The 24603-nt window shown below is 38.8% G+C and overlaps 1 protein-coding gene and 1 pseudogene across 3 annotated transcripts in view; both read left to right on the forward strand.

Annotated features, from left to right (window-relative positions):
- Grid2 (glutamate ionotropic receptor delta type subunit 2) overlaps nt 1–24603 on the forward strand; it is a 1385700-nt gene that overhangs the window by 1113288 nt on the left and 247809 nt on the right. For all 3 annotated transcript variants that reach the window (XM_036180912.1, XM_036180913.1, XM_036180910.1), the window contains exon 13: nt 14936–15131. In XM_036180912.1, coding sequence (XP_036036805.1) covers nt 14936–15131 — 196 coding nt within the window. The remainder of the gene's footprint in view (nt 1–14935; nt 15132–24603) is intronic.
- On the forward strand, nt 19197–20420 carry LOC118579432 (annotated as a pseudogene).

A 24603-nucleotide genomic window follows, 5' to 3' on the forward strand; every position in this document is an offset into this window, starting at 1 on the left:
AAGTCTTTTCCTGTACCAATAGGTTCAAGATTATTCCCCATTTCTCTTTTATCAGATTGAGGGCATGCAGCCTTATGCTGAGGTCTTTGATACATCTGTAGTTTTGCATTGCCTGATAAATATGCAGTTATTTGCATTCTTCTGTATGTAGCCATCCAGTTTGGCCAGCACCATGTTGTGAAGATACTGTCTTTTTTCCTTCTTTGTCAAAAAACAAGTGTCCATACGTGTGGAAACTTATGTCTTAATGTTTAATTTGATTCCATTATTCAATGAGTCTACTTTTATCCCAGCACCATGCTGTTTTGATTACTATAATTCTGTAGTACAATTTGAGATCAGAGATAGTGATAACTCCAGCAGTTATTTTATCATTCAGGATTGATTTAGCTATTCTGGATTTTTTGTTTGTTTGTTTCTATATTAAGCTGATTTTATTTTTACTTTCGTGTCTTGAACTTTTGTCATCATTTCATTCTAGTTTACTTTTTTGTAGACTTCATTGAAGGAATTATTTATACTCTCTTTATGGCCTTTGAACATATTCATAGATGTTATTTTGGAGTCCTTGTCTTGTGCTTCAGCTACATTGCATTTCTCAGGGCCTATGTAGCAGGATTATTGAGTTCTGGTGAAGGCGTGTCATTTTAAATGTTCATGTTTGTGTCTTTGCACTGGTATCTAGCAGTTTGGGGTTAGGATGTTTCTAGGTGTTGGTATCTGTTTTGTCTTTGTGGTGTGGGTGTTCTGCTCCTTGGTTATGCTGCCCTCTCTGGATCTTATGAATGTATGTTAGCTGTGGTGGGTCTAGTACAGAGTGCTTCTACAAGCTGGGTTGGCGGTAGAAAAGAATAGCGGTGGGACAGGAAATAAGGCTGAGAGGAGGTGGAGGAGAAAACTAAGGGGGTCCTGTCCATACCAAGATGTGGAGTTCCCAAACATTTTGGAGGTATTGTGGGGAGAAGGGATCCTGCAAGTAGGTGGAGAAAGGCAAATATTAATCAATAGAAACAGAGATGAACATGCTCAGGGGACTTCTGAGTCTGAGTCTCCAGTGAATGGAGTTGAGGTTGGAGGAGGGGCTCCTGAAAACAGGCTCTTAGCAGGCTGAAGGTGAGAATGGAGAAATTATATATAATGATGGAGGACTGGAAGGATAGTGTGAATCACCTTACCTGAGTCACTGTCAGGTATGGCCACTGGGGAGTGCATCCCAGGTAGAAAGTGTTTCTGGGTATCTGTGGCTGAAACAAGGAACAGGAACAGGCTAGACAAGAAGGCTGAAAGGGTTCACAGAAAGGAGGAAAAGTGAGTCTACAGAAAGGTTCTTTGGATTCCTCAGGAAATGGACATAGGATGGGAGAAGAACACCTAAAAGTAGTCAGTTACAGGGCTGAGGATGATAATGGAGTACAAACTAGACTCTGGAAACCACATTTGCCTTCTGATGTGTAGAAGACTTGTCATTCTGCCCTGTACTTTCTCAACCCTTCTACAGATTGTTTCTGAGGAGATGGGGGAACTTTTCTGAGGAGGAGATATTAAAATGAGTATTGGGGGTACCTAGGGAATAGGGCCACTGGCCAGCCTACCAACAGGAAAGGAGAAAGTCCCTAGAGGGTGTTCATTCCATGCTTCTGAAAGAGCATATGTACTTCTTCTCCTCCCAATGATCCAAATATTCACCAGAGGGGGAAAACAAAGTTCAATTATCTGTAACAATAATCAATATTAACTGGTGGATGTTCCTTCCATATTCTTGTTATTTTAATAATCTCTTCTATACTTCTTAAAACTACCTGCCCTTTCTATATGGTCCAATTGTTTCATGTAACAGTCAGTGGGGAGGTTTTCTGTTTCATCTTCCTTCTGATATCCCATCCAGAAATCATGCAGCAGACAAGTCCTTCTCTTCTACATGGTTTCTCTTTTATGAGCATGCACTCTTCTCTGTTCCCAGTCCCAAGACTGTCAGAGTCATGGACTATTCCCTCTGCTTCTCCAAATGCCTTTCTCAGTGCTGTTTGCTTGGATTTCCTTTTCTATTTTCCTGGCATCTGAATTAATTTCACAGACAATGCAAAATGTTTTGGCAAAGAACTCACTGGAGGCATTCTAACACTTAAAAAGCTAATTTTGTTACAGAGGAAGTTCCCAAAACTGCTCTCAGAAGTGTAAACTATACCTCCTGAGTGGTTCACTATACATAGTGAATGTATGTCTGATTCTTTTGAGTAAAACTTTAATAGGAATACTGGATTTCTACAATGAAAGTAATGTTTTAGAAAGAATAGATGAAAAAATGAGCCTGGTGCATTACTGGCTATTTTTCCAGACAGAAAACTTCATAAGAAACAGAAATTTGTATCATTATAAAATAGTCAAAGAGGTGATATTTCATAAAATGTTGCCTGAATATGAATGTAACCCAGGGCTAGAAACAGTGAAGAAACAGTCCTTTATAGTCTCAAAAGATAAGAGTACACCAGGTCCAATGAAGCAGCTTGGTGTATAAATACTTCCCAATATATGGAGGGGGATAAATGGAGACACGAAAAAATGCAATGTTGGCTTGCACTATGAAGGTAGAAGAGGCAAAAGACTGCTTCTGAAAAGAAAAAAAAGACAATGTAATTCTTGGAAAGCTCTTGAGAGCTAAAATGTCTCAATGATTGCTCTAGAAAGATAAAGAGACACAGAAAATACTAATTAATGACACAAAGCATATGCCCTAAACTGTACACTTCAGTATATATATTGTTCACATGAAGAACATTCTACCTACGGGTTAAAGTGGAAATGGGCAAAAGATTTAGAAAAATAATTGTCTAGGTAAAAATGACAAGATGATAGGGAACAAAAAGACAAAGGTGATGAGAGGCTACAAGATTTAGATGGTGTCAGGTACATAACCTAATAACTGTTTAGAGGAAGGAGCAACACAGACAGAATGGCCACAGGAAGAAAGAACAGCTAGTGGAGAGCATCTAATTGTTAGGAAAATGAGGGGACAGCAATTACAGAATGCATAAGAGGGAGCAACACAGTAGTAATAGCAATAATAAAGTTGATAAGTATAACCTCATAATCAGCACTTAGGAGCTAATCACTAAGAACAGTGTCTTATATGCAGTATCTAATTCAAACCTCCAATCACCTTCATACAGGTGTTTAATAGGGAAAGAAATTACATTTAGAGAAGTTTAAATAATTTGTTCATGGATTAAAACACAAATTAAAACATTATATCTTTAAGCTTATGCTTTTGCAAACTAAGAAACTGCCCAATACAGGGCCCATGTCCATGCTTCTCAGTGGAGTCTACCTGGTCTCACCTCCTCAGTCTCATTTCCCCAACCTCACCAGGATAGTCCTATTATACAAGACTTTTTACTTCCTTCTTGAGTCTAAATAACACATTTGTACTGGGATTTTTCATTGCAAAATTTGGGTCATTTTACATGCTGAAATATCTACTTCTGAGCTCTGTGCATGAGATCTCCAGCTGCTGCAGCCAATAGATAGCAGTGGGTGCTGGGCAGATTCTTTATGGGTCACTGGTGAACCTTTCCAACTGCTACAGAATCCAGAAGAGGCAGCTCAAAGAGTAGGGCAGGGAGGCTTGTGCTGGATAGAGGGATGAGTGTCAGACCATGCCTGTCTTTTCCCACTGTTCACTCTTTTCCTGAAGTATCTAATGCCAATCCTATTAGGCATGTTTCATTTCTCTCTCTGCCCTGAAGAAATATCCCTTCTGATGTGGTAACTTGAGTTGATTATTCCATTCCCTACAAAATGGGATTTGACTTACAATTCCCCAAAGCCAGGCTGGCAGCTCCTATCTGTCATTGGTAGGTGAGTATTTCATACAAACAGCCTCTTTTTTCATTCAGAAAGAAGGAGATGGCCTGAAGGTCTATGGAAGTGACTGAAAATGTTTATGTAGGTAGCATCTATGCTCTTAAGGAAATCACATGAAAATAGAAGTAAAAGCTTGCTGCAAAGGAACAGGGCATCAAATTTTAAATAAATAGCTGACAGTCTTATATTGTAAAAATACAACCATTCGGTAACATATCTATTGTAACATGATTTTGTTAAAGTCACATCATTCCCAGAGTTTGCTGTGGAGACACTGAAGAGCATTTACTCTCTCATGTTCATACAACAATAAATTTAGGAGGGAATCAAACATTACTTCTTTCTACCCAGATGCCCAAATCTGGTCTTCAGTAAAGAGCCAGCTTGAGTCTGCTAGGAAACAAATCCACCAAAAGAAATCCCTCCACATCATAGAAAGAGGCACTGTAGAGATTGATTCCTATGAGAACAATAGCCAGCTTGGGCTCTGGTACCACTCAGGAGGCAACTGTGTCCCTTTGCTTTATCCATTAGGAAACTGAGGCCCATGGGCCATGCGGCACATGCAGCTTGCCAGCTCCATTTCGGGTTAAGTAGCACCGCAGCTGCTCTCTGTTGTTTCTGGTATCAAGCTACTGCCTGTATCCGAAGACATTTTAAATGTTTGAAGGGGTTGCCAGTATTCACCCTTCTCATGGAAGGACTTTGAATTATCCTAGATCCACTCAAATAGTTAAGATTTATTTTCACAGGACTGCCTGAATGACATATACATAACATGCATGTTAAATAACTAAGTAAAGGCGTATCTATCTTTTGTTGATATTAATGGTAGTTTGAGGGGAGACCAGTAAGGGAGTTAAAGAGAATAATGGCAAGCTGTTGGGAATAGGCCAATTAGCACCCAAACTATGTTCTTTTTTTTTCCCTAACCATTCTCTAACTAGAGTCCATCACACCACCATTTTAAGTCTAGGTGAATGAATTAGGGCATAAGGAGAAGGGGAGTCAGACTTAATATCCATGATGAAAACATTGAGTTTGCATATGCATGTGAGTTTTATGGAGGAAAGAAGAATCACAGATTACTCTGAAATTCTGTCACCATTCTTTCTGTGGCTTTAGAAACATTGCCACAAGGAGGAAGGGAAGGGGTAGAAGTGGTAGAGAGGATCCCTAGCCAAGGGGGATTAATTTATGTTGAATGATGCTGCTGCGACTGTTTTGTGTTTTGATACAGTGACTGTGATATATATATATTGATATATATATATATATATATATATATATATATATATATATATATTGATATATATATACACACCAGCTTTTGAATTTTGGATATAATAGTCTGAGGATCCCAGCTTGTATAATAACCTACTCTATTTCTTTCAAGGGCTCATCTACATAGATCATAGCACTCCTGTCTATGCTAGCTCCTCAGCCAGCCTCTGACCCCACGATAAGCTAACTGTGGTCTCTTCACTCCAGTGTAATCACTAAGTTTTGCCACATTTGGTATTACTATGATGTGTTATAATGCAACAGTGTTGAATAACACAAGCTGTAATTTTTATTACAGTCATTTCTCAAGGAAAATTTACAAGCTGAACTCGATATCAGGAGGGAACACAGACATGCCTTTGTTCTAACTTACAAAATGTCTTGCTATTTGAAACTTGAAGGATGTTGGAAATAAAAAGCCTCTTTTCTGATATTAAGGATTTCACATAGGCAGTATATTAAAATGTTCCTTTACATATTTATTGTGTACAAAGCAGTTTCATCAACTAAATTGCTTATAGTATAACTATATTCATGTTGTAAAGCTAATATTTAAAGCAAAGTATATCACCAAAACTTTATTATATTAAATATTAAAAAGTTCAGCATCTTATTACAATTTCTTTTATTGGAAGACTAAGAAGAAACATTAATTTATCAAACAATATTGTATTAATGTGACTATTTAGGAAACTACTTCTACATATAGATGTGGTAATTTTAAATTCACCCTAAACTGTGATCACATTGTATCCAAACTGAAGGCCTTTGATAATTAAAATCAAGAGTGATGGCAGCTCTGCTGAGCAGCAACAAGTGGCCATTCTATGTTGGTGGGAGTTCTAGGGAACCACAGTAACTGTCTTCTCCATCCAGAGACCTTCAGGCTTCTGTGGAGCTGTGGACATCTACTTGACCTTTATTTATAAAAGTTCGAGGAATGAGTCCTTCTGTTTTACCTACACAGATATAATTTACTTCTTTCTGCCTTGTACATTTGAGGGTTCTACTTTAGGGCTCAACAACAAATGGGAAGTATATTTTAGTACAGCTTTATTCCCATTATTGAAGTGAGTAAATTGTCTTCTTGAAGCAGAAGCACTCTTGCTATAATATCCCCAAGACAATTATTTTACATCTCAGCAATCCTTTGCTCTAGGTTGTACCCTGCTACTGGTATTCCGGTTTTCCACCTTTCCTTTGCTCTCATCTATTCATTTGTATTATATTTTTAGTTTATTGTTTTACAAATAGTAGATTTACTGATTATAGGAAATTCCAGAAAATTCTTTTCACCAAACAGTGCTTTTTAAATTTATATAACATATATGTAAAGTAAAAATAAATATTTTTAAAATGTTATAAAGCGGGACTAGAGAGATGGCTCAGAGGGTAAGCTGCTCTTTCAGAGGTCCTGAGTTCAATTCCCAGCCACCACATGGTGTGGCTCACAACCATCTGTAACGAGATCTGGTGCCCTCTTCTGGCCTGTAGGGATATATGCAGGCAGAACACTGTATATATGATAAATAAAATGTTATAAAGCAGAAATCCAAAATTCAACAGTTCCCATTAAAATTTTGTATAAAAAGTATTCCTATAATAAACAGGATACATAATTTTTGTTTCATCAACTTTGTGCATTCTGGAGATGAGTAACCTGCAGGAGAATTCTCAGAACTTCATTTAATGCTAGCTTTAGCTTTAAGGACCTTCAGGAAATCATTAGTTAACTCCATTTAAAAACACACCAGAAGGTCAGAGATATGTATTACATGAGATTTATGGCCATGGTTGTGGATTGCCTTAGGCATTTATTCTTGTTTACAATATTGAGTAATGTTTCAAACGTCAGTTTCCCATTCCAGAGTCTGTAAGTTTGATGCACATCAGAATCAGATGTGAACAGTGTGCCAAAGACATATCATTGCCTAAATATCCATCACTAGAGTTGGATACCCAAATAAATTCAATGAATTCTAATGAGCATAGAGTGTTTTGTAGGTTAGAAAGTCCACAGGGCTCGATCAAACCTGAAGGAGGAAGTTGGCTAGGGAACTCTAGGAAGAGTTGGAGTGAGGCAGTGATAGTGATGGATGGACACAATCAAACTATATTATGTAAACAAACTGAAGTTTCAATGAATAAATAAATGGATAACTAAAAATATTAATTCTTTAGGAATTTCATACAAAATATTATGATCATTTTCACCTCTCAAACCTACCCATACAACCTCTAACTCTTATTAGACCCACCTTACCTCCCTACCCCTACAACATCTAACTCCTTTCAAACACACATTATCACCCTACCCACACAAATTTGTGTCCTCTTTTTAAAGTAACCATTTGGCTACAATTTGTGGTCTCTCTGTATACCATCCTGGGTGAGGAGCCATTCACTGTAGCATGGTATAAGTACAGAAGCCACACCCTTAAAGAAAACTCACTTCCTTTCTCTTTCTTTAAGAAGCAATCAACTGTCTATATATCCTCTTTAGGAGTGACAACTCATGAACATTTTCCTGCTTCATGCTAGAGGGTTTATTGGCCTGCTCTTGTACAGATCTTGTACAAGCTACCACAGCTATTGTGAGTTCATGACTGCAGCAGTCTTGGCTGATGGGAAGAAACAGTTTTACTCTAGTCCTACCCAGCATTTGTTCTGCCCCTTCTTCTTCAATAGTCCCTAAGCCTTGGTGAGAGGATCTGATATAGATGTACTATTTCTGAATGAGCACACCCCTGACATTTATTCTTTGTACTTTCAATAGTTATGACTTTCCTCATTAAGCACCATTCAGTACACAAAGAAACTTCTCTTCCCTAATCTATTGGTAGAAAGATAAAAATTTAGAGAATATTTTGGTACTTTGTCTATATATAAGAATGCCAGGCAGTGGTGGCACATGCCTTTAATCCCAGCACTTGGGAGGCAGAGCCAGGTCTACAAGGCCAGCCTGGTCTACAAAGAGAAAAGGTGCAAAGCAACACAGAGAAATCCTGTCTCGAAAAGACAAAAAAAAAAAGGAAAAAAAATGCTAGTAGGCTTATAAACTACCAACCATGAGTTCTTGGCAAGATTTATAGTACATGGCATGATTTTACTCTTGTGGAGCAGGCCCTAAGTTCAGCCAGAATGCAGTTGGTTGCTGCCATAGCATTTTTGCGGCTATTGTACCAATGAGACTGTCTTGCCATGCCGGTCATTGCTACAGTTCACAAGGTTCACAGATGGGTAATAAATAATGTTAATGGCTCCTCCTACTGCCAGTAGTCTGCAGAGTTTCTTCAAATACTATGAAAACTAGACAGCAGGTAAGAAGCATCCCAGTTGGTACAAGCTTGAGCTCTCTTATTGTGCAGGAAGGCTATTGATTTGGGAATGCTTATTTTGTAACCTGTCACACTTTGCAGAAAGCATTTATGAACTCTAGCAATTTGCTGGTGGTACTTTTTGTGTTTCCTTTATATAAATTATATATATATAATGTCATCTGCAAATTGGGATAGTTTGACTTGTTTCTTTCCTACTTGTGTATGCTTTATTTTATTTCTTGTTTAATTGTTCAAGCTAGGATATCAAGAACTACATTGAATAAGAGTTGTGGAAGTGAATGCCTTTACCTTATTCCTGATAATAGTGGGAATGCTTTGAGTTTCTATCAGTTTAATGTGATGGTGGCCATCTGTTTGTCTTAGGTAGCCTTTACTGTGTTCAGATATATTTCCTCCACATTTAGTCTCTCTAGGATTATTATCATGAAAGTATTTTGGGTTTTCCATATCAATTGAAATGATTGTTTTATTTATGTCCTTGAGTTCATCTGTAGTTAATTATATTTGTTGATTTATGTATATCAAATCATCCCTGAATCTCTGAAATGAAACCAACTTTATCACGGTGAAAAAATCCTTTTGATATATGCATGAATACAGTTCATACATATTTTATGGAGAATTTTTTTATTAAGAAAGTTTTTTTCATTCATTTTACACACCAGTAAAAGATTCCCCTCTTCCCTCCTCCTGACCCCCAGCCTCCCCCCACTCTGCCCCCCACACACCCCACAAGAAGGCAAGGCCTCTCATGGGAAGGTACATGCAGTAGAGGCAAGTCCAAGCCCTTCCCCAAGACTCAAGGCTCTACAAGGTGTCCCATTATAGGTAGTAGGCTCAAAAAAAGCTTCCTCATGCACCAAGAATAGATTCTGATTCTACTGCCAGGGGGTCTGGTCCCTTAAGTAGTTCAAACTACACAACTGTCTCGCTTAAGCAGAGGGGCCTAGTCAGTCCCATGCAGGCTCCACAGCCATTGATCCAACTTTCATAAGTTCCCACTAGTTTGGTTTGGTCATTTCTGCAGGTTTCCCCATCATGATCCTGATGCACTTGCTCATAGAATCTCTCTTCTTTCTCTGACTGGACTCTTGGAGCTCTGCCTGGTATTTACCTGTGGATATCTGCATCTGCCTCCATCAGTCATTGGAGAAAAGCTCTGTGATGACAGGATATTCACTGGTCTGATCACTGGCATAAGCCAGTTCAGTTCAGGCACCCTCTCCCTAGTAGTCCAAGCTAGGGTCATCCTTGGGGATTCCTGGCAAATTACCTAGCACTGGGTTTCTCTCTATCCCCATCATATCTCCCTCCATCGTTGTATCTTTCTCATTGCTTTTCCACTCCATCCCTGATCCAGCTTGACTATCCCATTCCCTTATGCTCTCATCCCCTATCTACTCTCTTCCATTGTCCACACCTCACCCCAGTTTGTTCATGGAGTTCACATCTATTTCCCCTTCCCAGGGTGATCCATGTGTCCTTCTTTGGGTCTTCCTTGTTAGCTAGCTTCTCTGGAGTTGGTTGTTGCTGATTATCCTTTGCTTTACTTCTAGTATCCATTTATGAGTGGGTACATACCATGTTTGTCCTTCTGAATCTGAGTTGCTTCATTCAGGATGTTTTCTAGTTCTACCCATTTGCGTGCAAATTTCATGGTGTCATTATTTTTCTCTCCTGAGTAGAACTCCATTGTGTATACGTACCACATTTTCTTAATCCATTCTTCAGTTGAGGGGCATCTAGGTTGTTTCCAGGTTCTGGATATTATAAATATTGCTACTATGAACATAGTTGAATATGAGTCCCTGTGGTATGATTGAGCATTCCTTGGGTATATGCCCAAAAGTAGTATGGCTGGATCTTGAGGCAGATTGATTCCCAATTTTCTGAGAAACTGCCACACTGATTTTCAAAGTGGCTGCACTCCCACCAATAGTGGATTCCCCTTGCTCCACATCCTCTCCAACATAAGTTGTCTGCAATGATTTTGATCTTAGCCATTCTGACAGGTATAAGATGGTATCTCAGAGTTGTTTTGATTTGCATCTTCCTGATGACTAAGAATACTGAGCAATTCCTTAAATATCTTTCAGTCATTTGAAATTGTTCATTTGAGAATTCTTTGTTTAGCTCTATAGCCCACTTTTTAATTGGATTGTTCGTTATTTGATGTCTAGTTTCTTGAGTTCTTTATAAATTTTGGAGATCAGCCTTCTGTGAGATGAGGGGTTGGTGAAGATCTTTTCTCATTCTGTTGTTTTGTCTTATTTATTGTGTACTTTGCCTTACAGAAGCTTCTCAGTTTCAAGAGATCCCATTTATTAATTGTTGCTCTCAGTGTCTATGCTACTGGTGTTATACATTGGAAGTGGTCTCCTGTGCCACTATGTTCAAGACTACTTCCTTCTTTCTCTTCTATAGGATTCAGTGTAACAAGATTTATGTTGAGGTCTTTGATCTACTTGGACTTGAGTTTTGCATATAGCGATACATATGGATATATTTGCAATCTTCTACATGTTGCAATCTTCCAGTTATGCCAGCACCATTTGTTGAAGATGCTTTCTTTTTTCCATTGTACAATTTTGGCTTCTTTGTAAAAAATCAGGTGCTCATAGGTAGGTGGGTTAATGTCAGTGTCTTTGATTTGATTCCATTGGTCCCCATGTCAGTTTTTATGCCAGTACCAAACTATTTTTATTACTATAGCTCTATAGTAGAGCTTGATGTCAGGGATGGTGATGCCTCCAGAGGTGGCTTTGTTGTACAAGATTCTTTTAGCTATCCTGGGTTTTCTGTTTTTCCAAATGGAGTTGAATATTGTTCTTTCCAGTTCAGTGAGGAATTGTGTTGGAATTTTGATGGGGATTGAGTGGAATCTGTAAATTGGTTTTGGTAAGATTGCCATTTTTACTATGTTAATCTTACCTATCCATGAACATGGAAGACCTTTCCATTTTCTGATATCTTTTTCAATTTCTTTCTTCAGGGACTTAAAGTTCTTGTCATACATGTCTTTCACCTGCTTAGAGTTAACCCAAGATATTTTATATTATTTGTGGCCTTTCTAAAAGGTGATGTTTCTCTGATTTCTTTCTCATCCCATTTATCATTTGTATATAGGAGGGCTACTATTTTTTAGTTAATCTTGTATCCTGCCACATTACTGAAGGTGTTTATCAGCTGTAGGAGTTCCCTGGTAGAATTTTTGGGGTCAATTATGTATACTATCATATCACCTGCAAATAGTGAAAGTTTGACTTCTTCCTTTCCAATTTGTATCCCCTTGATCTTTTGTTGTCTTATTGCTCTAGCTAAAACTTCAAGTACTATATTGAATAAATATGGAGAGAATAGACAGCCTTGTCTTGTTCCTGGTTTTAGTGGAATCACTTTGAGTTTTTCTCCTTTTAATTTGATATTGGCTGTTGGCTTGCTATAAATTTCCTTTATTATGTTTAGGTACGTTATTTGTATTCTTGATCTCTCCAAGACCTTTATCATGAAGGGGTGTTGGATTTTGTCAAAGGCCTTTTCAGCATCTAATGAAATGATCTTGTAGTTTTGTTTTTTTTTTCAGTTTGTTTATATGGTGTGTTACATTGACAGATTTTCATATGTTGAACCATCATTGACTCTCTGGGATGAAGCCTACTTGATCATGGTGGATAATTTTTTTTGATGTGTTCTTGGAGTCAGTTTGCCAATATTTTATTGAGTATTTTGCATCAATGTTCATGAGGGAGATTGGTCTGTTACTCTTTTTCTTTGTTGTATCTTTGTGTGGTTTGGGTATCAGGGTAACTGTAGCTTCATAAAAAGAGTTTGGTAATGTTCCTTCTGTTTCTATTGTGTGGAACACTTTGAAGAGTATTGGTATTAGCTCTTCTTTGAAAATCTGGTAGAATTCTGTGCTGAAACCATCTGGTCCTAGACTTTTTTTGGTTGGGATAGTTTTAATGACTGTTTCTACTTCCTTAGGGGTTATTGGTCTACTTAAATAGTTTATCTGGACTTGATTTAACTTTGGTATGTGGTACCTATCCAGAAAATCATCCATTTCTTTTAGATTTTCCAATTTTGTGGAGTACCTGTTTTTGATGTATGTTCTGATGATTTCCTGGATTTCCTCATTGTCTGTTGTTATCTCTTTTCATTACTGATTTTCTTAATATGGATGCTCTCTCTCTGTCTTTTGATTATTTTGGATAAGGGCTTGTCTATCTTGCTGATTTTCTCAAAGAACCAACTCCTTGTTTCATTGATTCTTTATATTGTTCTCTTTGTTTCTATTTTATTGATTTCAGCTCTCAATTAGATTATTTCTTGGCATCTATTCCTCCTGGGTGAGTTTGCTTCTTTTTGTTAGAGAGCTTTTAGGTGTGCTGTTAAGTTGCTAGTATGAGATTTCTCCAACTTCTTTATGTGGGTATTTTATGCTATGAATTGTCCTCTTAGCACCTATTTCATAGTGTCTGATAAGTTTGGGTCTGTAGTACATTCACTTTCATTGAATTCTTATGGAGAATTTTTAAGTCCATACTCATTAAGGAGTTTGGCTGATAAATCCCTTCCTTGGAGCTATTGTTGGATCTTTGTGTTTGTTGGTGTCAGGGTGACTCTGGCTTTCTACAAATAGTTTGTAACTGTTCCTTCATTTCTAACTTATAGAAATAATTTGAGGATTATTGGTTTTAGTTTTTTCTTTGAATATCTAGTAGAATTCTGCACTGAATCTAAGCCCTATGTTTTGTTCTTCTTAGTTCAGAGATTGTTAATTATTGCTTCTAGAACATAATTGAAGCAATAAGATCTAAGTTATTTACTTTTCATTGTCTAAACTTCAGTACATATTTTACATCTAGAAATCCACTTATGTCTTTTAGATTTTTTTAATTTAATGGAATGTGACTTTTTGAAGTATGTCTCATGATTATCTGAATGTCTTCAGTGTCTATTGTCATTTTTCCTTTCAATCTCTAATTTTATTGATTTGGGTCTTCTCTTTCTTTTTGTTAAGCCGGCTAAGCTTGTGATTCTTTTTCTACATTTCAAGGAACAAAATCTGTCCTACTGATTCTTTTTAAAAGTTATAGTTCCTTAATTTCAACCTTAGTCTTCACTGGTTTCCTCCATGTAGTTCCTTTGGGATTGGTTTATTATTGTTTCTCTACTTTTCATGACTCTTTATCAAGTTGATTATTTGGGATCTCTCTGAATTTTTAATGTGAGCACTTATACACTTCCTTGTTAAGATAACTTCCACTTCTCACACAGATTTGGATATGTTGTATTTACATTGCCACTTAATTCTAGTGATATTCTAGGAAGTATTTCCATTTCCTGTAGTTCCCAATCTATAATCAGCCACTGGATTTACTTGGCTTCTATTCTACAATCTTGCCTGGAAATCAAAAATAGATTTTTCTTTAAACAAATTAAAAAAAAAAAACAGCCATCTAACCTTAGACAAAGAAATGCTTTTTCTAGCTCAAAGGTTGTTTTGAATTTTTGGAGTAATTATCATAAAAACTGAAAATATATTCAGTATAAAATTTGTCCTATCTGAATTTAACCAGAGGAGTCTTTTCTCTGTCTTTGTCTCTCTATTTCCTTGCTCTGCACACCCCCTTCCTCTCCTTCCTTTCACAGTTTTCTTTTTCCCCCCTCACTCTTTCCTGCACACACACACACACACACACACACACACACACACACACACACACAGACACACACACACACAGACACTGCATACCCTAGATAAAATATAACCAAGGAAACAGAGAAGCACCAGCATCTTCAAGTGGAAACACTGACCTCCAGGGTCTCATGCCCTGTATTTGAATCATGGCTCTATTCTTCATTGGCTATGGGCTTCACACTGACCATTTAATCTCATAATCCATCTTATCTGAAGCTCGGGTAAAATAGTTCTGAATGTAAGGCATTTCAGTGTGGATAATATATGTCACTTGCTTGTCATTATATATTATCCATGCAGTAATGACTATCATAAATACTAGGTTTTACATATTTACTAGACTTCAAAACATGCTGTTTATGTAAAACACAATTATGTTATAAAAGCTTTAAAGCCTTGTCTCAGAGGGAGACAGACAAACAACTAAATTTGTCATGACTAATTTGGCTCTGCTTTGATGAGATAGCTCAGTTTTCCCTCATGAAGCCTCTACACACAATGAAAGCATTAGTACTAAAACCTTTACCTTCACTTTGCTAATGATGTTGTATCTTGATAATTTACCATATGTAACTTAAAGCATTCCTCCTTAAACATTACCTTTCAATATTAAGAAACCAGGAGTTAGGAAAAGTTGTTTAGTATCTAGTTTTGGGTGAATGACCCTTTTGTTCCTTCAGTTGTATTTCTATGTAACAATACTCAGGACTCTTTCTTATGTCTCTCTTCTCTCCCAATAACCAAGGTCTCTTCAGGATCTGTCCAAGCAAACAGATATCCCTTACGGCACAGTCTTGGACTCCGCAGTATATCAGCATGTCCGCATGAAGGGGCTGAATCCTTTTGAGAGGGACAGCATGTATTCCCAGATGTGGAGAATGATCAACCGAAGCAATGGCTCAGAGAACAATGTTCTGGAGTCCCAAGCAGGCATACAAAAGGTACCATGCACTTCATTCATAGTCTTCAACATGGCCATGGCTAAGTTGACATTCAGTTCTCTTTCTTTTATTATAATTCTGACAATGAATTTTCAGGTAAATTATATTTTTATTGTTTTAAGGAAAGTCTCATACAACTCATATTCTCATAGAGAAAATTCTAGGTCCCCTGCAATATTTTTCCCTTGGCAATAACTTTCCCTTGGAAATCCAAAACTAAAAGCTGATGCTGTTATTTTGTTCAGAAAAGGATTAAGGACTTACAAACATGATGACTAAATAAGTTTTCCCAAATCCCATTCCAAATATCATTCATATTATCCAATTCATTTAAATGATTCAAGGTGCTTTCTACATAGCGTTTGCTTTTAAGTCTAAAACTTTATCTTTACTTGTGATTATCTAAAGCTATTTGGAAGAAAATTTTAATCTTGTCAACAAATACAATTCCTGTGAATGACTGTTTCTGTTTTCCAAGGTGAAAATCTTTATCTGCTTATTTTTCTATAACCATCATTTAGAAGTAGATATATTTAAAAGGATTAGAAAGGCTTTTGCACATTTGTTAAAAAAAAAAGTAAGAGCTGTTCTTCATTCTAGATGTAATTTATTTACAAACATACACAAGCAATTCAGGTCCCAACAGCCTCCATGAAAGAACTGGGTAATTTTTTGCTTAAAATTATAACCAGTGGCTTACTGTGATTGGCATTCATTTGGTGATCATTGAATAAACAAATGAACAAACAAACAAATGAGTGGATATCAATAACAGAAACAGTAATTCTCACTTTTTCTTTATGACCTTCCATATCAGAGTAGTTCTGACTCCAAGTCTGAGCTCCCTGCTCAGAAGGCAAGCACACTGCTGGAGAAGGATTCTTGTTCCAGTATGGCTCTCAGCTTCTGGGATCAACCTAAATCATCTATTCTGAGGCCATATTGGTGTCATTGTCTTCTTTACAAATATTAGCAAAGCTTATGAGAATGGGAACATTCTTAGCAAGTCAGGAGTAACCTCAAAGGAAGGAAGTGCATGATCTTGCTCTATCCAGAGAATTGTCTGATGTCTTTGCCCTCATTATATAAATCCAAAGTGTTAGCCAAATCTAAAGTGTTGATTGAAAATATGATTTTTCTTGTCTTTGTCAAAAGGACCGTTGGCTCCTAGAAGATTAACATGGCATCAACAGAGTAGAAGTCTAGGAGTGGACAGTGGACCTGTGTGGTTAAGCGTGTATATTGAGGGAAAGAAGAAAGGGAGGATGTTTTGGGTTTATCATGTAGGTACTCATAGAATGTGAGTTAATTTGAGCTTCTAATTAGTCTTTTAAAGGGTTGAAAGAGATAATTTTCCTTCATATTATTGACCACCAAAAATGAATTTTATAGGCAAGGAGTACCTTCTTCGCACAGATGTGTATGTTTAGCATAGATGAGGCCCTCAGTCATCCCGCAGCATCACGTCCTACTGCAGAAAAACAGAAATATTATTTTTGAAGATTAGTATAGTTAAAAATTCTTATTTGTAATTGTACTACATTTCAGCAGGGAAAGTTGCCCAGAGAGAGTACTTTTTTTTTTCATCAGACATATATAATCCCAATATAAAGTATTTAAAAACAAACATATGTATTCACCCATACATCAATGTATCCTTTTTCAAGTATTTGTTAAATACTAGCCATGTACCAGGGCCCTAGATATGAAGTCGAGATTTGTTCAGCATTAAAGAAAAGGCCACTGGGCTCATGAGCTGGAGTCTGGTGAGGAAGACAAAAGGGATATAAAACATGATTTAAATGGTGATAGATATCATGAGATTTTTTTAACAGTGTGAAGAGACAATGTATAGTTCATAGTTTTTTCTCAATGTCTCACTTCACTTTGACAATAATAATCCCAGTAGAAGAAAAAAAACGTGAGCTGAGAAGTCCTCACGTCCCTTGATTTAAGGCTAACTTGATTTTTAAAATAAATTCTGTAAATAGGCACATATATTTTAGAATCTCCCTGGCCTTGAGAGATTCATCATGATGGTAAGAATTCCTAGCTCACACAGGTTTTATCAACATTAAATAAAGCCACTCATGTAGATTTTCTTCTGTAATCCTAGCACTTGGGAGACTGAAGCAAGAAAATTGTGAGTTCTAGACCAGCCTAGGGTACATAGCAAGATTCTATCTCCAAAACCTAAAAATACATAAGTAATAAAGATGAAATACTATGACATATGTAAAGCTTCAATAAATAGTATGAGCAGAGGCAGAAACCTATTTTTAAGATAGTTTGGGAGATTAATAAGAGAATGGACACATGAAGAATTTGTAGTTGCAAAACTCTATCATTTACTACTTCATCCTTTAATTTATAATTGTGGTATAATTTTAAAAAAAAGAAGAAGAAGAAAGCACAGTATGAGAAGTGGAAAGAAATTTCTATTTCCTGAGAGTTGGCTGATTAGGAAAATTAGTTAGTTGAAGAGAGTGAATTGAGTCCGAGTCATGAGATGTGTCTTCTGCCTTTGATGGAAGGGTAGTGAGGACTCACCAGATGAATAAGCAAGCCAGTGCCAAATGTGTTTGTAGATTTCTTTCCCCAAATTGAAAGCAGCTGAAAATTGACTGGTTACAGGATAGGCAGTAATAATAAAGTGTAACTGGGTTCAGTTTGTAAGGTTTAAGGCAGGTTTTACTAAAAAAGCAAAATCAACCACCAAACAATAACCTCCTTGATCTGTCGAAGTTTGTTGAAGGTTCTGAAATCCAGACCTGTAAGACATGAAGCCTGACTGTGGGTTCTTTGTCCAGAAACTGGCCTTGCACAGCTCACATAGCTGCTTCCTGATCTTTGTCACTGGTTTCTAATTTGTGGAGGCAGGAAAAAGAAAAAAGAAAAAAAAAGTTCTTCAGCTGTATCTCTAACAGAAATCCATATCTGCAGTAACTGCCTCCCAGAGAAACCTGCGTCACTGGGAAGAACAGTCCTCACAATCTATAACTTTGAATAGATCTCATTAATGTCGTGGGCGCTACTTGTTCTTAATTGAGCCACCAGTTTCCCCTCCTGGAAGGCATAACCTGATCCCCTCAGGTATTTTTGTTCGGTTGTGCTGGAGACATCTGTGTAAACGAACAGTAAGTGGAGAGTTCGTATTCTTGTAAGACAGTCACGTGGACTGAGCCATCCTAATTAAACTAAAACTAATATGTTGCTGTGTTCTGCCTGGGGATTTTTGCATAAGTATTCAAAAGATATGATTTGGGAAATGCAACTGAGAATTTTTACAGGAAGAGAACGGTTGTTTTTGAGTACCTTCTATGTATCAGGCAGTTGTCACAGTGGTGAAGAGAAATGGGAACAAATGCTTCCCTGGAGCTAACCTTCTAGCAAGGGAGACAGACAATAAAGAAAAAAAAACTATTGTGTGTTCAGAAGTGAGGAAAGTTAAAGAGAAAGAAACTGCAGAGCTTTGGAGTGTGGACAAGCTGTTACTCCAGCTCCTCAGACCTGGTAACCAATAAAGGCTTCACTGTGAAGGAGATACGGGAATAAAAGCTTGAAGCAGTGGGGGGTGGGGGGCAAGGGAGACAGAGAAACTGACAGAGAGAGACTGAGAAATAGTGGTGTGTTCCTGGGCAAAATATTTTTAGACAGAGAGTCAGCCAGTGCAAAGGCTCCAAGGTGGGCAAGGCCTGGATTTTCATAGACTATGAAGGGGAATGTGACCCGTGAAGTAAACCTCCAGCATCTGTAGCAGAGATTCATCAAGAGCAGAGAGTTAGAAGATCAAGAGGTGAAGCAGAGGAAGTCACATGGCCCTCTAAGATGACAGCAAGAACACCCCACCTCAAGAGTTAATGATAAACACAGACTCTCAGGCCTATCCAAATCCTCTGAAAGTGGACCTTAGCCACAAGATTTGAGAATAATTCTTGTTCATAGTAGAGCTTACTTCATAGTAATGCAAGGACAGTCTAGAATAGTCTGATTTGGCTTTCATCTACAAGGAATAGGAAGCTCAAAAGGGTTAACAGAAATGTAATCTGACTGAAGTTACATTTGATGAAGCACCAAGACTATGTCTTTGTTGAATTCTTGAGTGAGGAAGATGCTGATTATGCACTAAGATTATGAATATGATCAAATTCTATGGGAAGCTGATAGGGGTGGGCAAAGGCTCACAACAAAAACCTGAATGTAGGAGCCAACATTTTCATTGGGAATCTGGACCCAGAAATCTATGAGAAGCTGCTTTATGATTCTTTCAGCATCTTTGGGGTCATCTTACAAATCCCCAAGATTATGCAGGACCCTGGAACAGGCAACACCAAGAGTTATGCCTTCATTAATTTTGCTTCATTTGATGCTTTGGATACAGCAACTGTAGCCATGAATGAGCAATAACTGCATAATCACCCTATTATCACTGTGTCTTATGCCTTCAAGAAGGACTCTATGGGCAAGCGTCATGGCTCAGCAGCTGAATAACTTCCAGCAGCCCAGAACCTACTATCCCAGGCTGACTGCCCTCACCAGCTGTTTGCAGATACACCCCCTCTACCCTGTGTCCCCAATCCTGTGGTTTCATCCCTGGGTTCTGGGCTTCCGCCACCAGGCATGCCTCCTCCTGGCTCCTTCCCACCTCCAGTGCCGACTCCTGGAGCCCTCCCTCCTGGGATACCCACAGCCATGCCCTCACCACCTATGCCAGCTGGGGCTGGAGGATGTGCTCCCACTAGCAGTAGAAACTGCAGGAGCTGAGCATCATGGTCACTGTCATTCATCCTCACCTAGTCCCACCAGGTGGGATGCACCATATAGGGATTTCCCCAGTGCAGCAGGCTCACCATAGCCCCTCCCCCTATGGCCTAGGACACTCCTACTCTGTGTGGGCCTCTAGGCTCTGAGGGGCAGTCAACACCCAAGCCACCTCCTGGAATGCCTCATCCTGGACCACCTTTGATGGGCATGCCCCAACTAGGGCCTCCTTTTAGATCTCCTGTGGGTCATCCAGGTCTCATCCCTCCACACAGTATGCATGGGCCTCCTCCATTGAAGTCCCCTCCTGGATACACTGGTCCCCTGAGAACCCCTCCCTATGACTACCAGCAGGGACCCCTCCCTCCACCCAGACTCACTCCACGGCCTCCACTTCCACCTTGTGGTCCATTCAGTGCCCACTTGCTCAGTAACCTGTCATCCTTTGCCTCCCTCCTATGTTCTTCCAATATCTTCATTTCTTGGACCAATCAGAGTTGCTCTAGCTCATCAGGGCTAATGTACTGACCCATCTCCACAGCTCTGTCCCTATTTCAATGTCATTTTTTCCCACAGGGAGTGGGGTTTCTTCATTTTTGTTTAAAAATGTTGGCCCTAATTGTTTTACACATCTATAGAGAAAATAAAACTATACTTCTTGCTTTTAAAATAAAAAGAAAGCAGAGGAAGAAAAAGCTGCTTTATTTTCCTCTGGGGTAGAACTCAGGGCCTCTTCCATGGTAAGAAGTGCTATACCAATGACACCCAATCCTAGTAGACACATTCTTTGAAAAGTTTGCCTAGTAGGATGCTGATACATGTGGTTTCTGAGAGGGCTGAGAGGTTTAGGGACTTTTGGTTAGTTGGTTGGTTGGTTGGTTGGTTGGTTGGTTGTTGGTTTGTTTTGTTTTTGAGACAAGGTTTCTCTGTGTAGTTTTTGATGCCTGTCCTGGATCTCGCTCTGTAGACCAAGCTGGCCTCCAACTCACAGAGATCTGCCTGGCCCTGCCTCCCGAGTACTGGGATTAAAGGCATATATCACTGCCACCCAGCCAGGTTTAGGGACTTTTTGAGAAGTCCCTAAAGTAGATGGGTATCATGTCTGTAGATTGAAGGGATTTTAAGTAGGAAGGAAATTCATGTTCTAGGAGAGAGATGACAGAATTGCTGGAAAATGTAAGTGGGAGATACTTTGTAAATTCCAACTGGAAGACTGAGAATTAGCATAATCCACCCAAAACTGGAAGAAAGAAGAGGCAGCACACAAACACACATGTGGGTGGTAGAGGGATGAGGTGACAGGAACACAGAGGTCATCTATTACTATTTTCTATTTACACAAATAAACAAGAACCTAGGTCTTTGTCTTAGTTTAGAGATTTGGGGGAATAAAGGAATAGGGTTGGAAATTCTGGAAAATGGAAGAAACTTAGGGTCAGCTGACTTCCTAGATAAGTCTAAGAGTTCTTTACAAAGTGGATGCAACTAGTGATGCAATACATCAGCATGGTTAGTCCCTCTGTCTGTCCTGATTAGCTGCCTGAGAGTAAACACAGAGTGGGTAGGGTAAATTTCACCAGATCTGGTGTCAGATAAGTAAGTATCAGAGAAAACAATAGGGACAATGGAATTGACTACGCACAAACAAGTGATTATTATTTTTGCTGTCATGGATTCTGATCTGCATATGAATGTGATCCCAAAGGAAAACTGAGGGCACCAGGAAGATGGTAGGAACAGTCAATTACAGGTCAGAATGAGACTGAGGGGAGGATGGGTTCTGTGGGCTAGAATAATAGAGTTCAAAGTAGTATGAGGGTTGGTTCTGAGAGGACGCCTTTGAAATTGAGATTGTTAAAAGCACCGCTGCTGGTTTTAACGATGGCATGGTGTGGGGGAGTGCTTGACTGGAAGAAAAGGAAAAGCACTCTTTGGCAATGAGGAAGACAAGAGACTGGGAAATCAGTTACTGGAAAAGGATGTCTAGATCCAAAAATACACAGAGAGCTGGCACATAGAATGGTAGAAAACCATATAGTAAAACCAAGGACAGCTGAGGGGACGATCAGATGAGTAGCAGGTAGTACAGTCTGATGACAGGAGCTGGAAGACTAGAGGATGTCAGTGGCAGGCGTCCAGGAGTATTTGGAATAATGAAAAGGTTCCAATCCACTCTGATGGTGTGAATATTGTAGCAAAGGAAAACAGCACTAAGTGAGACAAGTAGAAGCCACACGGTGCCCCACAGGAGAAGGAGGTCCTAATGAGCAAAAGAAAGTAGAAGTCTTCAAAGAGCAAATGGGGGATATAGGTCAGGGAACCATGCATTTTGGTTTGCCTAAGATGGTGTCATTTTCCCAACACCTTCAGCGCTGTTCACTATATCACCTTTCTTGAGAATTCCCACATGATAATTAATTATACAGTCTCCCTCAACACAAGGATTGTGCTGATGATGTAACTCCTGAGAGCACAGTGGAAGTATCTGGAGAGCTATTTAAAATCTGCTTATGTGTCCACCCATATCACTGATATGTAAGTAATGAGCCGGGAACCTAGGGCTTGGCATGATGGTGAGCATTTGATGAACAAAGCCAAACATATCTGTGGCTCTAAACAAGGAATAATGAGATGTTGAACCATGAGTTCCAGACGGATTTGCATGTTTGCGGGGGCATATTGAGATGTGGACACCTCTGACCCCAGAGACATCAGGGTAAGGGGCCTGGTCAGCTTTGTTCTATAAGTAGCCAAGGTTAGAGTGCATTTCTTGCTCAGATCTTTGAGGCTACGATGACAACTAGATAATGAATGCTAGACTTTAAGATAAAGTGAATACATACAGACCAAGTTATATAAAGGGGGGGAAGGCTCATGTATAGAACACAAATATCAACCACGGTACAATTGTGTTTGTACTTAATCTTGGTCTTAGGTACCACTAACCCATGGGATCCATATTTTCTTTTCTAGCTATTCCCTTCCCCTCCTCTTCCAGCTCTGTAATATCATTTGGCATTCAGTGGAAATGCCAAAGTAGAGTAAACATAATGAGCCTGAAGCTGAAAGATGGATCAAATGAGTTCCAGTGAACAACTTGGTGATAAACAGAGTTGGTGTATAACTTTAAAATCTAGCGTAGGCCCTTATTACAAAAAAATGAATCATCAAGCTGAACACTCCTTGAGACAAACAGAAAAACTAAGCAGTCCTGGGCTGTGAGAAGCCAAGCAGTGGGCTGTCACAGTGCTGGGCTTGGAGCTGGCGATGTACTAGATACTTTTGCCATCTAGCCAAATGATGGCATTAAACAGTGTGATTCACTTTAGCACAAGCCCCACCCTCACTCCGGCAGCTGCAGCTTGGATCGAATTGGTGTGTTTTCAGTCCCTCCAGAAGTCAGATTTTTTTAATGTAGGTGTTAGTAATCACCCAGTGAAAGAGGAGAACCTCACGGCAAAGGGAGAAAGAGAGAGGCAGAGTCCATGTACTCATCCTGCAGTCTTACAGTCCATCCCTTGCGTTTGATGGGCATTTCTAATTGCTATTTTTAAGACTTATTTTAGTTAATAACCCTTGAGGATTTTTGAATAAAATTCAGTGTTGATTATGTATCTACTCAAAAAGAGAAGGAGAAATCTAGAGTTATGAACTTCTTAAATATTCACTGGCATTTTAACTGGCGTTTCAGTACGTCAGATTCTGGAGCACACAAAGCAGGCTACAGCTATGTTCTTATCTTGATGCTCAGAAAAAAAAAGTGTCTGTGGAATGGATCCTGATCAAAATAATGAGGTGCCATATGTGTGTAAAGATGACACTATTTGTCAGAGTGCGTGATCTTAAGATTGCTCTTTTTCATAATGAAACATGGATTTTGAAGCCAGGACATAATCCTTATCGACTCAAGTTCTTCTTATTGACCACATTCAGTTCTATGAAATCTACTCATTGACTTCTTGCAACAACGATGATTTCCTCCTGGAAGCCCCATGAGCCTGTGGTTAGTGCTGGTTTAATATACACTCTTGAACTCAAGTGGAAACTCTTGCCCAGGAACTCTTGACTTCAGAGTCCCCACTGTGCTCAGGGCTTCCTGGACAGGAAGTGCTTTAATAATACTGATAGTTTGCTAAGTTCTTACTTTAAAACTTTTGCAAGTTGGAAAATGCCATGTATTCCTAAAAATTCTGCTGGAAAAAATAAACTCATAATCCTACTAGAATTCTAAAATCGGTTCACTTTGCTCACCTAGTTTTACCCCCAGGGTCAGCCTTCACTGACAGTGGGGCATGTAGCTCTCTCACTTTCCTGTCCATTTAAGCAGACAGTGTATACAAATAAGTTCACATATGCATCAAGGATTTTAGCTTAAGTCATGGTTTTCTCCTTGTATTTATTTATTTGTGTGTTTTTGGAAAGTGCATGCCGCCTGCCACCTTTCTTGAATGAAGATCAGAGGACACTTGCTAGAGTTAGTTCTCTCCTTCCACTGTGTGGGTCCTGGGGATTGAACCCACGTCATCAGATTTGGCACTGAGCCCTTCTGACTACAGGCCCCTCTTGTTGGTCCCTGATTCATATTTGGATTATCTTAAACAAAAAGGTACCTTATGCCTTTATCTTTTTAAATTTTTATATTATAAACATGTTTCAGGTTAGAATATATGACCTGTACACCATTGCAATACCTTCCAAATAGCCCGTGAAC

Source organism: Onychomys torridus, chromosome 3 (genome assembly GCF_903995425.1).
Source record: "Onychomys torridus chromosome 3, mOncTor1.1, whole genome shotgun sequence".
Classification (NCBI taxonomy): domain Eukaryota; kingdom Metazoa; phylum Chordata; class Mammalia; order Rodentia; family Cricetidae; genus Onychomys; species Onychomys torridus.